This window comes from Cryptomeria japonica, chromosome 11 (genome assembly GCF_030272615.1).
Source record: "Cryptomeria japonica chromosome 11, Sugi_1.0, whole genome shotgun sequence".
Classification (NCBI taxonomy): domain Eukaryota; kingdom Viridiplantae; phylum Streptophyta; class Pinopsida; order Cupressales; family Cupressaceae; genus Cryptomeria; species Cryptomeria japonica.
In genome coordinates this window covers 133,726,550-133,745,754 of record NC_081415.1, presented here as the reverse complement: position 1 = coordinate 133,745,754, position 19,205 = coordinate 133,726,550, and the positions used below count along the sequence as shown (strand labels likewise).

At 40.2% G+C, this 19,205-nt stretch overlaps 1 protein-coding gene across 2 annotated transcripts in view; it reads left to right on the top strand.

Moving 5' to 3' along the window:
* LOC131032653 (uncharacterized) overlaps window positions 1-19,205 on the top strand; it is a 62,811-nt gene that overhangs the window by 9,496 nt on the left and 34,110 nt on the right. The window contains exons 4-6 of one of the 2 annotated variants that reach the window (XM_057963687.2): window positions 1,673-1,801; window positions 2,858-3,027; window positions 3,540-3,670. In XM_057963687.2, the coding sequence (XP_057819670.1) occupies window positions 1,673-1,801; window positions 2,858-3,027; window positions 3,540-3,670 (430 nt within the window). The remainder of the gene's footprint in view (window positions 1-1,672; window positions 1,802-2,857; window positions 3,028-3,539; window positions 3,671-19,205) is intronic. The other variant, XM_057963689.2, reaches the window with a different exon arrangement.

Genomic DNA, 19,205 nt, shown 5'->3' with positions numbered 1-19,205 from the left:
AAAACATGATAGCTTTTTGAGCTTTGGATGCATATTACACAAGACAAAACTTCTTTTTTGGAGCTTAATACAAAAATGCACACACTGACTACCATCAAGTATCTCATTCTTTTGGCTTCGATGTGCAATTGTTGTTATTATGACAATGAAATATTTAATGCTAGGGCAGTTGTTTGTTGTACCATTAGTTTTCTCATAAAATATATAACAATGTTCATAAAATAAGTAGTCCTTTGAAAAGTAGGAATCATTATCTGCAGTGAACCTGAAGCATAGCTAAACCAAAATGTATTCATGGATAAGAAGGATAATTAATTGAGATAAAAGAGTAGCTTTCTCTAGGGAATGGTATGCATTGATGCAGATAAGGTAATATTTGCCCTTGTTGAGTGCTTTGATTCTTTTCATTAACTTAAGTGATCTTTCTATTCTAATAATTGTAGATCCAGGGATTACAAAAGTAGAAGATTGTTTATCTTAGTATCTTATATTCCTAGACTTTTCTCCATTAATTACAATTATTCCATGTTTTTCCTCTGCAACAAAATTATTGGATATCTTAGACCTTATTTGGTTCTTTTTGTATAGTGCAACCAGATAGTAGCATGTTTGTGTAAATAGGATGCCCAGCATTTATGTGAGCCTAATGTTACCTTCACTTTGCTGCAGTTTCAGATTATGATGCTAGGCAATGGTAGAATAGGGCCTAGGGATATGTAGATACTAATCACATATACTATTACTTATTGTCTACATTTGAATGGTGTGAAGAATTTATAGACAATAGAAATCAACTTATGTGCATAGGTGGAGACTACGAGATTTCAAGATTACTACGCCATGATTTTAACCTTTCTTTTCTCATCAATACAAATACTTAGGTTTGAGCAGGAAAAAGATATTGTACTTCTAACATGCTCTCACCTGTCCATTTGTCAATGTATTTCTCACATATTGCCACCTTGCTTAGGGTTACACCATTAATTTGTAGTTAAGACGATTTGCCTAAATGCCAGGAAATAACAAAATCTAACAAAACACTACATAAGTCAAAATAATTTGAGGGTTTAGAAGTGATTGGCATAGGTTGGGGGTTAGAAGTGGGTTGGGTTAATTTAGCCACAGTCTTTTTTTTCAAAAGAAAACCTGGAAACAGCCCAGAAATGTTTATTTCTTTTGGTAAACATTAATGGGAAGAACCCAGCATTTCAGAAGAACTCAAGATGTTTTTTGGAGAAATTCAAACTCAGATCTGAATCAGAATCATTTCTTTTTGGATTGGGAGAGGGGTTCTGGCATTTAGCATGGGAAATATTCATACCTACAAAAATAAGAGAAGAAAATTGCACAATTACATTGGCTCAGGACATTTGGCGTCTGGACCATAATTTAGACATAAAGATTGAAGATATTGTGGATTAAAGTGTCTGGTTATACCATATTAAGTGGATCAGTCTGCATTTTACTTGTTGATTGGTTAGATGAGAGTCAATAATCATTTTTAATTTTTTTTTTCCTTCAAATTTTCAGCTGGTGTGCTACTATATCGCTTGGCATTATTTTTTTTTATTATTGCTGTATAAGTGATTTTCACAAACTTTTAGCTCTGATTCCATAACGTGAAGAATCAAGATAGACATCTTACAAAATAAAATGTGGGATATTTTTGCAGTGGTTATGGTATTGCTGCTCAAGCTTTAACAGAAGTCATCAGAGCTCATGATGGGCGTGGGCCTCCCACTGCTCTTACTTCTGCAATTCTACAAAAGCTTGGACTTTCTTCACCAGATGAAGTTATTGGGTACATCCTAATTAGATTCTTGAGTTTTTGTCGATCTCAAAATTTAGTTGTAATAAGGAAAGTATGAATACTATTTTGATAAATATTCCTCAATAGCTTTCAAATTAATTTTGACAACTCCAAAAGTGACCATTCTTTAAGCAATCTTTAAATTGCACTTGTTTTCTTAATACTAGAGCAAGGCACATCATGCAGCCAAGCATGATCCTAAGACATCGAATACATTCGAGTAAGTATTACAACAGCTAGCAATGAGATAGTGTCTTGTAATGAAACCTATGTTACCTTGAGTTTCCGGGATGGGGGGATAGGGGGATGGGGAAGTGGGTTTCCGGGACGGATTTTTTTTTTGCCATTTTTGGGGATGGGGAGATGGCTATATAAAAAATAGGGAAAATTTAAAATATATAGGGAAATTTCAAATATTCATATGATAACATTGATAAATCATTCATCATATACATTACTCATAGCAATTGAGTTGAATTGAGAGTTCAAATGAGAGTTGAAATTCAGAAATTCATATACATGATGTATATCTGACTCAATACAATTCAGTGGCATATATAATGCCTCAAAACATTACAAATTCAAGGACACAATGACTCCTTGTTCAAGTTAGGTTGGTATGCCATGATCCCTTGTAGAATGACCATTGCTACCACATATTTTAAGTTGAACCGACCAAACAGCATATGTCACTATTGCTGGTGACATAATATGTCTGAAGGTGCCATCATGTGTGAAGAGGCTGACACTTGAATGATGAATCCTGCAAACAGTAGTTAATAGGAAGCTTGAAGATCATTTATGTTCTTGTAAATGTTAAAACAATTCTTTTGAGATATCTGAGAAGAGACTTTTTAAGTTTCTATAACTTGATTTTCATCCATCTAATGTCTATTGGCCTAAGACATCTATAGTGTTTTGGCAGATGATTATAATGATGGGTATTGCATTTTTCTTATATCTGTAAGGCATTAGTTTTTCTTATATCTGTAGCAAGAGTTTCCTCTAAGTGCTTCACAGTTCGTTTCTAATTTATATTTTGGGCAGGTGGACATATGCAGACCCTTCATGGGCTCGTATAGCTGCTCTTGTACCTGTGGTGAAGGCTTGTGCAGAAGCAGGTGATCAAGTGACACAAAAAGTTTTGCGTAATGCTGTTCAAGAGCTTGCTGATAGTGTCAAAGCTGTTGTTCGAAGACTGGGCTTGAGTGGGAAAAGTGAGATACCTCTTTTTGTGACAACTTCACTCTTTTTGCATGTAAAGTTTGATAGACTATTTCTTAGATTTGCTTGCCTTTTCCTGATATTCCCAGGTGCATGCTGAGATTTGATGCTCATGTGAATTTCTGAATTGTAGTCAGTCAAATAAATCCATAATGTTGATCAAAAGATGGAAGATCAATGCTTTATTATAGAAATTTTTATTTTCAAAGCCGTTTGAGCTCTTCTATCATATTAATTTATTTTTAAGAAGCCATAATATGATGAGAAGAGGTAGAAATTTTTGGATTGCATTGTCCCTTCAAAGGTCTGTAAGTTGCGAGTGGACGAGAAAATAAATGAAAAGAAAAATAGATGTAATCTCTATTTTGTCTTTCATTTATTTAACATAGTTGCTTCTTATTGTTAGCTAAGGCTAATATCATTTTGTTGTGTTTCTTCAGGCATTTGGCAATTTGGAATCATTATTGCAGTTCTATGTAAATGTCCAAATGTTTATTTATTGCAGATGGCTTAGAATCTTTTCCACTTGTCATGGTTGGCGGTGTCCTCGAGACCGATGAGGGATGGGACATAAGCAAAGATGTGGTCAATTGCATTTCCAAGGACTTTCCAGGAGTAGTTCCAATTCAACCAAAGGTTGGTGTTCTTGTATGTTAATTTTAATGCTGAGCCTTTACAATTAGTTGAACAATCCAAAATTTGGAATATATTTCATTCATATTGCTTTCTATAGTAAATTGCACATGAATTTGTTTTCACTTTATCAAATGCCATAGAACTATTCTTATAATTGCCTTTTCACTATGACAGCCTATCCTTAATATTCACAAATAGAAACAAACTGTGTAAATGTTTTCATGCGAATTGCATCCAAACATCAAAAGTGATATTTCTATGGTAAAGCTCAATAAAAAACCTTTTAGTTCAGAAGGATTTATGACCATCAATGATTCCCCATTAGAATCTCATCAACATGAACAAGGCCACTGATAATGACCCTACTAAATTTTGAAATAGCTCATTTCTGATTCCATTCATTTATAACCATATCACTCAGATTAGATACACCTCAAAACTTCATACCATGGAGCACATGTGATGATATTTTTGCGTTAGAAAGGGCTCTCTTACTTCAGTAGGATTACATACATAGAGGCATGAGCTTGTATCATGTCATATGTGTGGTAATGTGCCAAGTATATCCTCACTACCCAAAATCAATTGCTGCTTACATTTGCAATGCACCAAACCGTCCATTAGAGGTCCTCAAACTTATTTGGCTGGTGATATACATGTATAATCATCTTAAAGTTAATGTAGCTGGTAATGTCATCATATACAAAAGCATAAGCTATTGAGAAGAACATGAATAACCTAGTGTGCCATTAAGTCAACAAGAGATTCTTCCTGAAATGAAGCAAAGAATGAAATCCTTAGGTTATACTGCAGTTTTGGTGAATCTTTTGACTTAATTTTGTAGATGGTGGTTTTAATTAAACATATCCCTGCAGATTCTCCTCATCATCAAAAGTAGCTTTGAAAACATTCTTGAAAGATTCTAGTTGAAGCTATGACAAAACTACACAACTTTATTCCCCGAGCTATCAAAATGGTAATTTTCACTCTTAGTGGTAGTTAAGTGTGCAGGAATGTAGCAAAAGAAAATTAGCATTGTAGTAGGATAATAGTGGAACAGTAGCACAGTCCTCTATGTAAGTAAGGTTTCACATTGTGCTAAAAATAAAGACTGGTAGAAATCAAAATACTTCAAATGCAGAAAAAATGGGCTTCCTTGAGTAGGTTGCCATCTATCTATAGCTTCTCCATGTAAACTTGTCAACTTCTTACTATGTTAGTGTGCCATGAGTGAAGAAAGAAAACATGCCACAATGATGATAACATGTGTTTATACATGTATTTATAGTTATACCCTTATTTGTTAAGTTTGGTATCTTGGTGGTTAATTGATACTAAATCAATGATAGCCCCAGTCACCCTGTGGCTTCTAATACATTAAAGGCTGGGTGGTGTTCAATTTGATTATAATTATTTGACTATTGGCCCACATCATTCTTTCAGTGGCTTCAATAGCAAGTTTGCCATATTCTCATTAGAAAACTATCAATTAGTACTATCTAGTGGTGTAGTCATATTACTATTATTGGCTATCATTGATACTAAATCAATGATAGCCCCAGTCACCCTGTGGCTTCTAATACATTAAAGGCTGGGTGGTGTTCAATTTGATTATAATTATTTGACTATTGGTCCATATCATTCTTTCAGTGGCTTCAATAGCAAGTTTGCCATATTCTCATTAGAAAACTATCAATTAGTACTATCTAGTGGTGTAGTCATATTACTATTATTGGCTTGAAAAGAACTTGCCTTGCTGTTTTGATTGTTGGAATTTCTTGTATTATTCTATGCTTTTTGGTTGTTATGTATCATATGTAACATTTGCCTCTTCATATCTAATATAAGGTCAAACTTCCTATTAACTTTATTTGCACGATCTTCCACACTTTTCTTTTCTCCATCCATATTTGCTTCTTCAGTATCAAACTCCAGAGGAGTTTCTGTTTTTTTGTTCTTAGGAAATTGATGTCGAGTTTTTATAAGTTTCCTTTGATGATGCTTGTTGGCTTTGTTACTTGGCTGTACAAGAAGAAAATCTCACAAGCTGGCAAGATCCAGCTATGATACCATTGTAATATGCTGAATGGAATACTTTATGATTTTTGCTCAATTTTCATTCACTCACCAATTTTTAAGGGTTAGCCCCGAAAACGATTGAATATTATTATTTTCTATATAATTACCAATTCTTTCTTTAACAAGTGTGCATAAGAGCTCAAGGGCTTGCCAAAATGATTTAGTCTTAGAAAAAAACCCTAAATCAGCTTAATAAACAGCTGGTCATTATACAATTCAGCTCCAGACTTTTGCTATAGAATTATTGTCCTTGAATATCATACAGATTTTTTATTTGAAAGGATATCTTAATGAGCTTGTGAAAATCAGAGATGATTCACAAGTAATAACTTCATTTATTAACTGAGGGAAGAGATACATTTATAGGAATTACAGAATATCTTAGCTATTAAAGAAGTTACCTACTTCTAACTACCTGTTACTGTAGACATTTAAGATGTCTAACAGTCAGTTACATTATTGACCATTACACTAATAATATAAAATATTATTCTAACACCCTCCCTTAATGGTCAATCTGTCAAAAACACCAAGTTGCCCCTCGAATTTTACAAATTTATCCGGGCTCAAAGACTTGGTGAGAATATCCGCAGTCTGATCCGGTGTCGGAACATACTGCAACTGAACTGATCTGTCTTCTACCAGCTAGTGGATGTAGTGACAATGGAGTTCGACATGCTTGGTATGTTCATGGAAGACTGGATTTTTGGCCAATTTGAGCACCCCTTGATTATCAGTATACAAGGGAGAAGGACCTGCTTTCGGCATCTACATGTCAGAAAGCATCCTTCGGAGCCAAACTGCCTCACATGCGGCCTTGACTGTTCCTCGGTATTCGGCTTTGGTCGAGGAAAGAGCCACAACTTGTTGCTTCTTGCTGCTCCAAGTGACGACACCAGTACCCAAATTGAATACGTACCTAGAAGTGGATTTTCAATCATCCACTGGTCCTGCCCAATTTGAGTCATTATAACCAATTAGCTTTGGATCGTTGCACCTACTATACAGAATGCCATAGTCGGAAGTGCCTTTCACATATCACAACACTTGCTTTGCTGCAATCCAATGATTGGCTTTTGGGGCTGTTATGAAGCGAGAGATGTAGCTGACAGCAAAACAGATGTTAGGTCTAGTGGCAGTGAGGTAGATGAGGCTGCCTACTAGTTGCCTGAATTTCGTTTCATCTACTGCAGGTGAGTTAGACTTGGCTGATAAATCCAGCCCTTTCTCCATAGGTGTGGAAGCAGGTTTACAATCCTGCATTCCAAACTTGTCAAGCAAACAGCGGACATAATTGGACTGTGAAATAAAGATACTGTCACTAGTCTACCACACTTCGACATCTAAGCAATAATGGAGAAGCCCCAAATCTGTCATGTCAAAAGCTTGGCACAAGTCCTGTTTGATGGTTGTAATCAAATGTGCTGAATTACCAGTAATGATCAAGTCATCCACGTAGACAACAAGAAAAAGGATATCATCACTAGAGAGTTTGACATACAGATTAATGTCAGAGGGACTGCGCTGAAAACCATGTTCAACCAAATATTGATCAATCTTGAAATACCAAGCCCGAGGGGCTTGCTTCAAGCCATATAGGGCTTTTACCAATCTGCAAACCTGATGTTCCTTACTAGGAACCTTGAAGCCAAGAGGTTGAGTCAATATAAACTTCTTCTTGCAACTCATCATTGAGGAATGCACTCTTAACGTCCATTTGATGAAGTTTCCATCCAAACTGAGCTGCAATGGCGAGAAGAAGACGAATTGTACTCATCTTGGCAGTACGAACAAAAGTCTCCTTGTAGTCAATGCCCTCCTGTTGTGTAAAACCTCGAGCAACCAATCTGGCCTTGTACTTATCCAAAGTACCATCGGCATGATACTTGACTTTGTAGACCCATTTACAGCTGATAGGTTTCTTTCCAAGAGGCAAATCAGAAAGAACCCAAGTGTTATTCTTTAGAAGACTATGGTATTTTGTCTCCATAGCCTTTTCCCACTTAGGAATGCCTTTAGACTCGGAATATGTTTGGGGCTCATGGAATGTGTGGATGTTGGCCATAAGTGCAAGGTTGACTGCATTTTGCTGCTTTCTCTTGCGGCGAACTGATCTATCCTCAAGAAGTTCATTATCACGAAGATTTCCTATAGTCTTGGCCCACCATTTAGGCTTGAGGGTAGAAGTACCAACATCTGGCATTAAAGGAACAACATCCCTGGAGTTGCTGGAGCAAAGTCTTTTGGATGCGAATCCTGTGAAAAATCAGGTGGTGCTGGATCAGTAGATTCCTCATCTTCAGAGTCAGAATGCTCTGAAGCCCTCCCATCATGGGAACCAAGAGGAAGACGAACACCAACATCAGGAGTCTGCATAGACAGAGTCGCATGACTAGGAGTAGTAGGCATGAATGGACTAGTAGTCTCATCAACCACAACATCACGACTGAAAATGAGACGATCTGTCTCCACATCAATCAACCTGTAGGCCTTGTGGTTGTCGTTGTAACCAGTAAACATAAGTGTTTGGCCCTTTGAATCTAGCTTATCACGCTTAGCATCTAGAATCCATACACGAACAGTAGAACCGAAGACTTTCAAATGGCCCACTTTAGGCTTTTGTCCTGACCAGGCTTCTTCAAGAGTCATCTTCTTAACGACATGTGTAGGTGAACGATTCAGTAGGTAGACTGCAGTGTGTAAACTGCTTCAGCCCAGTATTTCTTAGGAACATTGCGATGCTCTAACATAGAATGAGCCATCTCAGTAATGGTGTGATTTCTACGTTCAACTACACCATTCTGTTGAGGGGTGTATGGTGTGGTGAGTTGGTGTTTAATGCCATGTGTAGCACAAAATGTAGAGAAGTCATTGGAACAAAACTCCCCCCCATTATTTGACCTTAGAGTGACAATCTGAGAGCCGGATTCTTTTTCAACTAAGGCCTTAAATTGCTGAAATGTACTGAACACATCTGATTTATTTTTCAAAAAATACATCCACATTTTAGGACTGAAATCGTCAACAAATAACAAGAAGTACCTGCAACCAGTAACAAATGGAGTGTTAATTGGACCACATACATCAGCGTGGACCAACTATAGTACCTTAGATGCTCGCCTTGAGTCACCATCCTTGAACGGTGTCCTCTGTTGCTTCCCAGCTTGACAGGTGGCATAAACATTATGATTTTGAGGTTGGATCTCAGGTAGACTAGTAACCAAACCCTCCCGATATAAGTGAGAGAGATAGTGCACGTTTAGTGCCCATAACGCTGATGCCAAAGTGTTTAGATGGATGTACTCATAGCAACCAAAGCATGTTCCTGAGAATCATCGAAATCAGCAAGTACAAACCATGATCCTCAAGTCCCATAGCGATTGTAGTACGAGTCTCCCTATCAACGATGCTGCAGATGGACGAACTGAAGACAACATCTAATTGAGGAGAATGCCTCATGATCTGATTGACGGAGAGGAGATCATGTTCCATGCTTGGAACATAGTAGACATCAAGAAAAAATAAATTTCTACCCTCCTGAGTGAATTTGGACAGTGTCCTTACCAGTAATTGTGTACTCTTCTCCCCCTCCGAAGATTATTGAATTTGGAATGGTTCAAATTTCGTGAACCAATCCCGACGATGAGTAAAGTGCCGCAAAGCCCCTGAATCAATATACCAAGCAAAAGAGTGGACCGGATTTGCTGTTCTCTTAGCCATAAAAGCATAGAATGCATATTCTTTATGCTTAGAGTGCTCTACGATGTTTGCCTTTTGTTGAGACCCTCCTTGCTTCTTTTGTTCAGAAGCCAAACGAATTCGACACTCGACCTTCATGTGACCAAACTTATGACAATAATTGCATTGAACGTTCTTCTTCTTCTTGCTGTCCTGAGAAGAACTAGAGCCTTTCGGTCGAGAAGACTGAGCCTTCCCTTTGTTCTTCGCAGAAGATTCGGCAGAGAACGCTTGCTCGGTGGAGGTGGAACTGGTACTGCTTCCAAACTGCTGGCGCCACCAATCTTGCTATAAAAACTTGTTACAAAGATCAGAAAACTTCAAATCGACGTCAATGGAAGTGATATTGAGTGTTTCGATAAAATGCTCATACGAACGTGGGAGACTCTTCAGAGTAATGACCACCATATCTTCTTCCTCCATTTTTCGACCAATAGCTTCCAGTTGGTCGCGAATATCCTTGATCTTTGTTAGATGCTCCTGAAGAGATGTTTTCTCATCCATCATGATCGTGAAGAGCATATTCTTGAGGAAGAGTGCTCTGCTCTTGTTAGAGGTTTCATGGAGACTCTTCAAATGATCCCATATCTCCTTTGCTGTTTTGCTGGACGGTACCTGAGGTAACTGCTCATCGGTGACAAAGAGTTTAATGAGCATGACAGCTTCACGGTTGCGCTCATCCCATTTGTCCTGATCTTTTCTGGCAGTGTCTGGACGTTGAGACGTGCCTAGAACGACGACATCAAGACATCAATACTAAAAAATTGTCAGCATATGCTGCTTCCAAGTGTTGTAGTTGCGGCCGTTGAACTTTTGGCTGCTTTCAAGCATTATATTCGTTAGAGATGCCATCACGTACCCTGAGGTCGAACTAGTGAAGGCACGAAACCAGAAGATGAAAACAAAGGGTTTTTATAAATTCTGCAAGTTGGATTCTCAGACAAGTACTAAAACCCTAACATGGTTTTCAAGGCAAATTTTTTCGGAAGATCTTGAAAAAATCGATGACAACCCAGTTGAGGTTTCAAAAAACCCACCAAAAATCTGCAATCAGAATAAAATTCCGCCTTGAAACGGAGAGTCAAAACCCTAGGTGAATGTGTAGAAACCCTAGGCAAAAAAAATTGCAGACCCAGAAAAATCGGACAGAGACCTAGGTGAGCAGATTTTTTAGCCGTGAAATACACAAAGGGATAGAAACCCTAGTCGGCAGAAGCTCTGAAGTCCAAAAAAAAATATTTTTATTTAGGCCGCTGAAAATAAATAACCCTAGATGCGAAAAGCGACACGATTTAATAAAAAAATCGCATAGGAAGCCCTTCCAGAAGACAAAACGCTGCGGAAATGATTGCCGATCGCGAAAAAATCGTGCTACAAACAATCGACAGACACAAACCCATGAAAAACATGCGGAGGTTTTTTTTCAGTCGCGATTTTGCTGTTAAAATCACATTAAAAACACAGACATGGGTAAAAAAAATGGCTGCTGAAAAAACAGTTGCGCGAAAAAAAACGTGCGTAGGGCAAAAACACGGGTAGAATACAATCAAGAATTGCGATTTTGCAGAAAAAAGTCGCAAAAAATCCCCAAAAAATCTCTATTTTCAGACTCTGTGAGGACGTGCTAGGGCAGACAGAAAACCCTAAACTGGTTTGGGAGAAATTTCAAAAATATTACAGAAACCAAAATTTTCGAAAAATTCCTTTACCCTAGCTCTGATACCATGTGAAAATCAGAGATGATTCATAGGTAAAAACTTCGTTTATTAACTGTGGGAAGACATACATTTATAGGAATTACAAAATATCTTAGCTATTAAGGAAGTAGGTACTGTTACTGTAGACATTTAAGATGTCTAACAGTCAGTTACATTATTGACCATTAACACTAATAATATAAAATATTATTCTAACAAAGCCACTCAAGGAGGTGTCTTCAATGCATAAGAATTCACTACCAGTTTGGACTGTTTAGTCAGTTCTATATACCACCAAAAGTTGCAAATCTGTCACAATATAGTGGAAGTCTGCAAATTTTGACAGGGAAACTATCTCGCTTTTCTCTCAAACTGCTGCATAACATCTATAATTATTTGCTAGACTTTGCCACTGATTTATGCTGCTGCAAACACAATCTACCCATTTGTATAGCAGACCAATTTAATCAAATTGGCGCTGTGATAGCCACCTCTGATATCAAATATATTCAAACAATATGAATCGCTTCAACCTTGACAAAGAATATGGATTGCTGCAAACCAATTATGAATTGTAGATTTGAAAGGATACTTTTTTAATGACTTATTGACAATTAACCAAATCTGCACAATGGCGATTTCTTTGTGAAATCACTCAAAGAAATTGTTGGTTTTCATCATCCAATTTTAGACCTAGAGGTTTTCGTCCTTGGGCTAATTGAATCAAAGTCCAATGGTCCAACAAGGAGTAGAAATCAGAAAATAGAATGGTTGATTAAATTTGCCTCTTCCTTGCTTAGCCTCCTTTAAATAGAATTACCTGTTAGTTTGAATGCTGTTATTACCTATCTAGTTCTTAGTGGGAAGCTATTCACATCTTAAGTTATGTAGGTTCAAAGTTAGTTGTCTTAGGTGGCACTCTAGAAGTTCTTTATAATGGGGCCATTTCTCATTATTTACTTTTAGTCACTTAGCATTTAATATTTGCGTTATGCATTTGATGTTTGTATCAAGGGTAGTTGTCATCCTACCTCATCACCTTGTCTTTTAAGCAAGGCTTCTCATGTACATTTTGTATGTCCATTATCATATTCAATCAATCTTGCATTGTTGAAGCAATCTATTCTTGCCATTCTCTCTTGTGGAAGTTGTTTTGGTCTTTCAATAATTTTGGAGGTGTTGTGGAGTCACCTAATTACTCCAACATGGTATCAAAGACTCTACTTGCTGCTCCTACTTCTCCAGTTTAGATCACACATTCATCTTTTATTGGTGATTCATTGAGTACTACCAGTGATTCATTGTAACAAGTATCTATTTGTCTTCCTGATTGGGATTCCTATTTGACAGACATTGCTTCATTGTTTGTGGAGTCTCATGTTCCAGATTTGGGATACACAATTGAGGGTTTATCTCTCCTATCTGATGATAGTCATGCCACTTCATCTTTGTCTTTGGAGCTTGTTTAAACTCAGTTTCCATTGGTTCCTTATTTGTCAGCTTCTATTGTGATTGGGTGTGTACTTGATTGGTTTGTGGTATCTTCTTCATCCAACAACTTGGCAACACATGAGTAGATTTTAGAGACATCATCATCCTACATTTGGATTCCACTTCCTACCAATTCCTATTCAAAATGGGAAGCATTACTACATTTGTGCTTGGTTTATCTTCTTCCCAAGGGGAGAACTGTTGTTTGTAGGCATTGGACTATGTTTTGTCTTCAAGCACTCACCATTTCTGCAGGACATTGTTCATTATGTGGGGGATATCATCTCTCTTTTTCCTTCCTATGGGGGGATACTTAATTGTATATACATGATGTATGTAGTTCTTGAGGGGGTATCATTGAGTCCTCCACATATCATCTTTTAGAGAAGAGAGATGTAATGCCCACCAAAATACCCTAGAGAAATATAACTAACATGCAAATAGAGATAATTTTTTTTTAAATCATCATCTAATGCAACACATATACCAAATACTCATATACATCTAACATACATATACATAATATATGCATATCCACCATGATCTAAACATAAAAGCATAATCATATGAACTTATTCCGCAATCAGAAATAATTACACTCAACATTTATCTTCCCTAGTGTATCTCAACGTCATTACTTAAAACACCACCATAAGCATTAACATCATCATGATTACTTCTAAAATCTAATGCAACCCTCACGTCTAACAATTACTTCTTCCATACATACACATAAGATCATCTACAAACCATCTATCATGATTTCTTTCATTATTAATGCAAATGCCATTAATCCCCTTTAAGATTAATTTTAAGATCACCAATCCAAATTTTCCTAATTCCAACCTCCCATCATTATCATAACAACTTTGAGTCATTTTTATGCCATCTACTACATGTCTAATCCATTTCCAGAAAGTAAGATTATCTACTCATTTCTACATCAAATATAAGGTTCAAATGTTCCTTATTTCTAATAGAAGATTCCACACAAGTCTAAGCATAATTTTCAATTCAATAACATCATTATTCATCCATGAACCTTCATCCTTAAATGCATAGATATTGACAAACCAAGATATGAAGATTACTGCACTGCTACATTCCTAAACCATTTCTAACCACAATAGACATACATACTACGCTGATTGCACCTCAATAGATCCAATTACATTATTTCCATCTATAAATCAATATCCATGACACAACAAGATACATCAATATGTTTTCTTACAAGAGTCATAACCATAGCCTAATACATCAACTACCATTACATGTACATGTATCCATTTATATCAAGGAGCATAGCTCTCATCTACAAATACAAAGATCTCATATGCCATATGAACCATGAACATCAATCCGCTACAAGTATCCATCCATAAGCTGAAGAGATAAGAATCCACATCCACGCACAAGAGCATTTGTTTAGTCCTAAATGTACGGTTGGTGAATGAACAGATAACACAGTGTTTTCCACACGTACCAAATATTCATGTAACGGAACAGTCATACATCACAGCATAAATAACAATGATACTAGTTAGACCAGAAGAGTTATATCTTTATTCCAGTGTCTAGAATGTCCATACATAATCCCCCCTGCTGAGGTTCCGACCAAACAATATCGACAAACATAATCATAAACACAACATAACACACTTACAATTATTATTCTTACTAACATACGTTATTTACCCCTAACATTAGCCCCCCCCAAAAACGTAGTCGTCTTCTAGACGACTAAGACAAGAAAAGCTGAATTATATAAAACATAACTAGGACCGAGAAGAGGGAGGAGGCATCCCTGTAGTGGCCGCAGGAGGAGGTTGCTATCCGACGTGAAGTTTCAGGTTCTTTTCTGCCAGCAGTTGCCGTTCCCGTGCTTTCTTTACCATGTGAGCAGCTTCCAGTAGCTTTCTATCTTTTTGTTCTAGCTGTGAGGTGAGCTCTGCCACTTGGGCTGCTAGTGCTTGCGCCTCCTTCTCTTGTATGCTACAACAGGCCTCATAGGTGGTCATCTTCATTTCCATCTCCTTCCTCAGGTTCCTTTCCATTGTAGCTAACTGTGCCTGCTTCTCGCCTTCCTTCTCCAGTGTTGTTATGTACATTTGCTGAGCTTCTTGCTCCACTTGGTGCTCCCGCATCTGTAAGTACACCTCCCGGAAGGCCTTCTCCATTTTGCAGAAGGTGGTGCCCAAGGTGCCCGTGCCTCCCACCAAGTGCCTGTGGGTCCAATTTTGAATCATCTCTGACGTACTATGGTCCGACCACCCTTGCTGCTCAAAGTGGCGCGCGAACTCATCCATACACCCCACAGTCATGAAGTGACACAACTGTGTAGCGTCGGCTGAATTGCCGGCCTCCATTTGTTCAATAAACATCAGAGAGCCCCTATAGCTCTCCCAGAAATCGTCGGAGTGAGCCTGCTGGATCACTCGAATTTGGTGGGGTGATGTGGAGCCCTGCGAGTGCTCCCTCCAGTCCACTGCTCTGCTTGTCACTCCCTGGGTTTTGATGCTCTCGATCAGCGAGTCTCCCTCCGTCCAAGTCTGGGATAGTAATATCTCTGTCTGGAGTCATGCGTGCCCCAATGGCCATGTTATGCGATGCAGGGGAGGGGGGAAGGTGCGGGGCAAGTGCGAACTGCCCTAGCCATCCATCCAGCGAGGTGTCTATATCTTCGTCTGTGAGAGTATCCAATGCTGCCACTGCCTCCAGATCATCCTCAGTCATCTGTATATTCCCTATCTCCTTCCCTGCTGGAGCCTTACTAGTACCTGCTGGGGTCGTACCAGTATCTGCTGGGACTGAACCAGTACATGTTGGCATTGTACAAGTACCTGCTAGTACCGCACCTGTACATGCTGGCACCGTACCAGTACCTGTTGGCATCGTACCAGTAGATGCTGGCATTGTACCAGTACTAGCACCTGCTGGAACAGTACCAGTATCAACAACTGCTGGCACAGTACCAGTACCTACTAGTACCGTACCAATGTCTGCTGTCCTAGAGCCAGATTCTGCCGTACCAGAACTAGAGCCTGCTATACCAATTCCTTGCACCGCCGTTATGTCTTATCCTGACACGGCCTCTCTTGTCGCTGCCTGGTCCATCATACTACCTTTCGGGGTTTCTGCTGCAAGTACGGCCAAGCTGATCTGTGGTAATGCTACCCGTCGCTATGCTGGTGGTTCCCCTTAAGTGATTTTTCGAAATAACACCCCTACTGGTCGGACGTCTCCCATAGGGCTGGCCACCGTAAGCGCTTCCTGCGGTACCAAATGTGCCGAAGATAATTTTGGTGGTGTAAACTTTACCCTCGTACTTCTCCATTGTGCCCGTAACCCTCCGTGTTGCTCCTCTTCTTCCTCTACCTGCTGCTGTGACTTTGTTTCCCCTTCCTCCTCTACAGCTGTGTGTCCTGCCAGATGGGACCCCTCATCACCACTTTCTTGTTCTTCAGTCTCTTCCACCTCGTCCTCCGAATCTTTTGTGCTGCTGACATCTTCGACCTCGATGGATGTGTCCAGTTTCCTTCTCTTTTTGGTTGGCTGCGCGGTGTCATTCAGTATGTCGAGGTGGATATAGTAGTACATAGTGGGTTTATTCGGTTCCACCCATCAGTGTGGTTCAAATGTTCCCCATATTTTTGGTGGTACTTGCAGGCGTACGATATCCAGGAATAAGCTGATAGCATGATGGCACATGTAGAACGTCGTGTTCTAGTCTCAGGAAATCATGGATTCGTTCTGCTAGGAGTTGCCCCCAATTGTACACCCTTCCGCATTTAATCCCGTTCATTAATCCTGTCATCCAGATAGCTCTGTCGGAGGCGCGGCTGGCTCCGGTAAGGCGACTTTTGACCAGGTCCATTAACATCCTCCATTCTCCTGGTGCGATAAACGCACGCTTCATTCCTCTGCCATCAGCCCAGGCACTCTTCCATTGCTCCTCCGTGAGGTCGTCTCTGCATACTAAATCCATCAACTATTTCTTTTTTTCTTTTGTGAGTTTTTTGGTTGGTTTGGCTGCGGATGCCCCTTTCTCGGGTATACCAAATACCCTTATGAAATCCTATGGTTTAACGAAACTCACACTGTGCACCCTTGGAACTAAATGACTGAAGCTTGTTCCTATGGGTTGTATCTTGACACCATGGTTCGCACGACTGGCTCAAACTCCTTAATGCTGAATGTGGGCATTTGGATGGCGTGGTCGACCTGTGCCCTCTTGAGAGAATCCTTTGTCATATGGTCTAGAGGGGTTTCTTCCCACCAGGTACGACATTCTTTGCCGGTCACACTCTCAAATGCTACATTTTCCGTCGTGATTCCCTCTGAATCTTTCTGTACCTTTGCCCTGTTATTGGTTTTCTTGTTGCTGGCTGGCTCTGTGGCAGCCATGGTTGCATTGCAATTGCCTTGTTCTATTCTTCTTCCCTTGCCCCGTCCTTGGTTGGTATTATAATTGTCGGTCAGTGTGCTTCACCAATTTGTACGGCCCATTGTTCCACCTACAGCTCTTTTCCCATATCGCTTCCCTAATGTGTTTTGCAAAATGGCCCTCTCGTTTCTTATCCTGCCTGCTGCCTGCATGTATGGATTATTGTGTACTGATATCCGTACGGTACCGTACGATACTTGCCACTATGTCCATGCAATCTCTTCCTTTCCTGCGTTGGCGGCCGAACACTGCGGTACCAACTTCTTAGCTGACCGTACGGTCTGAATTGCAATCCGTATGGTTCAGGTATACCCACCGTACGCCACCCACCTTCCCAGTTGGTGTTCTCTGTACGTTGTACGGGTAGTTGATGTTTTCCGTATGCCATGCACCATACGGGTTCTCTCGTGGTCTTCTGGTTTCTTTTGTCCCGTCCGTACGTTGCCGTTGGTGCCGATCGTATGTGGCAGATTCTCCTGCTGTACGCCCTCCACTTCCCTAGGCGAGGTCTTCCTTATGCCGTACGCCATACGGGTGTGGCGTCAGGCGCTCTTCCTTTTGCGCTCGTGCAATCCGTACGCCGTACGGAGTTATCAATGCTCCCTCGTGTGCTCGTACGTCTGTACGATGTACGAATTCAGTCTTCTTCCTTGGCCTAGCCGTACGGTTACCTGTTTTTGTCTCCTCACTCTCGCCTGAGTGTCGGGTTTTCTTCGCTGTCCCCCCTTTAGTTTACCAAGATATCCCTTGGTCAGGTTGTGCCTTCTAAATGGTCTTCCGGGGTCCATTGGCCAGTTTATTGCGTCTACCCTTGCTGCTGAATGATCTTTTTGCTCCGTTTGTTTCTTTTTTGTTGACCGAATACTATGCTTCTTTCTCACCTTCTTCACCGTTCCTTTGTTCCATGTCTTGTCTTCCTTCCATTTCTTATTTGGTTCCCGTTTGGTGTCCTCATCCCCCCTATTGTTCCTCTTCATCCTTGAGTGATTGTTCTGCGTCTTCATTCTTATCTCTGAGTCGTGCAACCACATACAGACGTGTGGGAGCCTCCTATAACATTCTTGTGCACAACATGTCCCTGCGTACTCCAGATCCCATATCTTGTCCACCAATGGAGCGGGTCCCACACCCTTGTATCGACCGTCAATGTAGCATCCCCGTACTGTTGGTACCATTTTACTCTCTCTCTCCGTCAACCTTCGGCGGCCTAGCAGGGTTAGGGATCACCCGGTACAATGAATTGGGTCCGACTTCTACCTTGCCCGTCTCGGAAGCGATGACGAATAGATCTTCTGTTTTCAACACCATTTTTAAACAGGGACCTAAGGTTGCCCCATATACCTCTAAGTCGAGCTCTTTCTCCAGTTCCATCGGTTCCTCCTCTTTATTTGTGTTCTCGACTCTCCTCCGGGCTTCTGCTTCTTCATCAATATCATATGCTACGTATCCTTCCTGAGGTCCTTCGTATGGGCCCCGCTTCCTCCAATGTCCTGAAACCCACACCCACACAGTTGGGTCCCCAAAATACGCATTCGTGAGGTGCTTGTGGATCTTGGGAACCGCCACACCTTCCACCCTTTTCGGTACAAGTCGTTCTTCCATGGCCGCCAAAGGCTTCGCCCAGTCGTCATCTCTTCGGTAGGGTTCTCCTTTCACCACCGGGTCTTCTTCGACTTCCTTGCTCCGACCAATGGTCCAATGTCCTCTGGTGGCGTATCCCAACATATTAATCTCAATCACAGGTTTATTCCATTCTTTGTAGATTTTCAGCTTGGAACCGTTCACTGGGTCTCTGATCGGATTGTTGTCCAGAGTCGAAAGCTTTACTGCCCCGTTCCTACCGACCTCTCTGATCTTATAGGGTCCGAGCCAATGGACCTTGAACTTCCTTGGTCGAAGTTTGTTCCGACATTTATACTTCAAAACTAACTGCCCCGATCGGAAGTTGGCCCTCCATAGATGCTGGTCATGCCAATGCTTCTGTCAGCGTTGCGCCACCTCCGTTGCCCATTGTGCCATCAGTCTTCGTTCATCCATCTTTATTAGGTCACCAAGCCTTGCATTCAAGCTTTCTTCGTCCTTG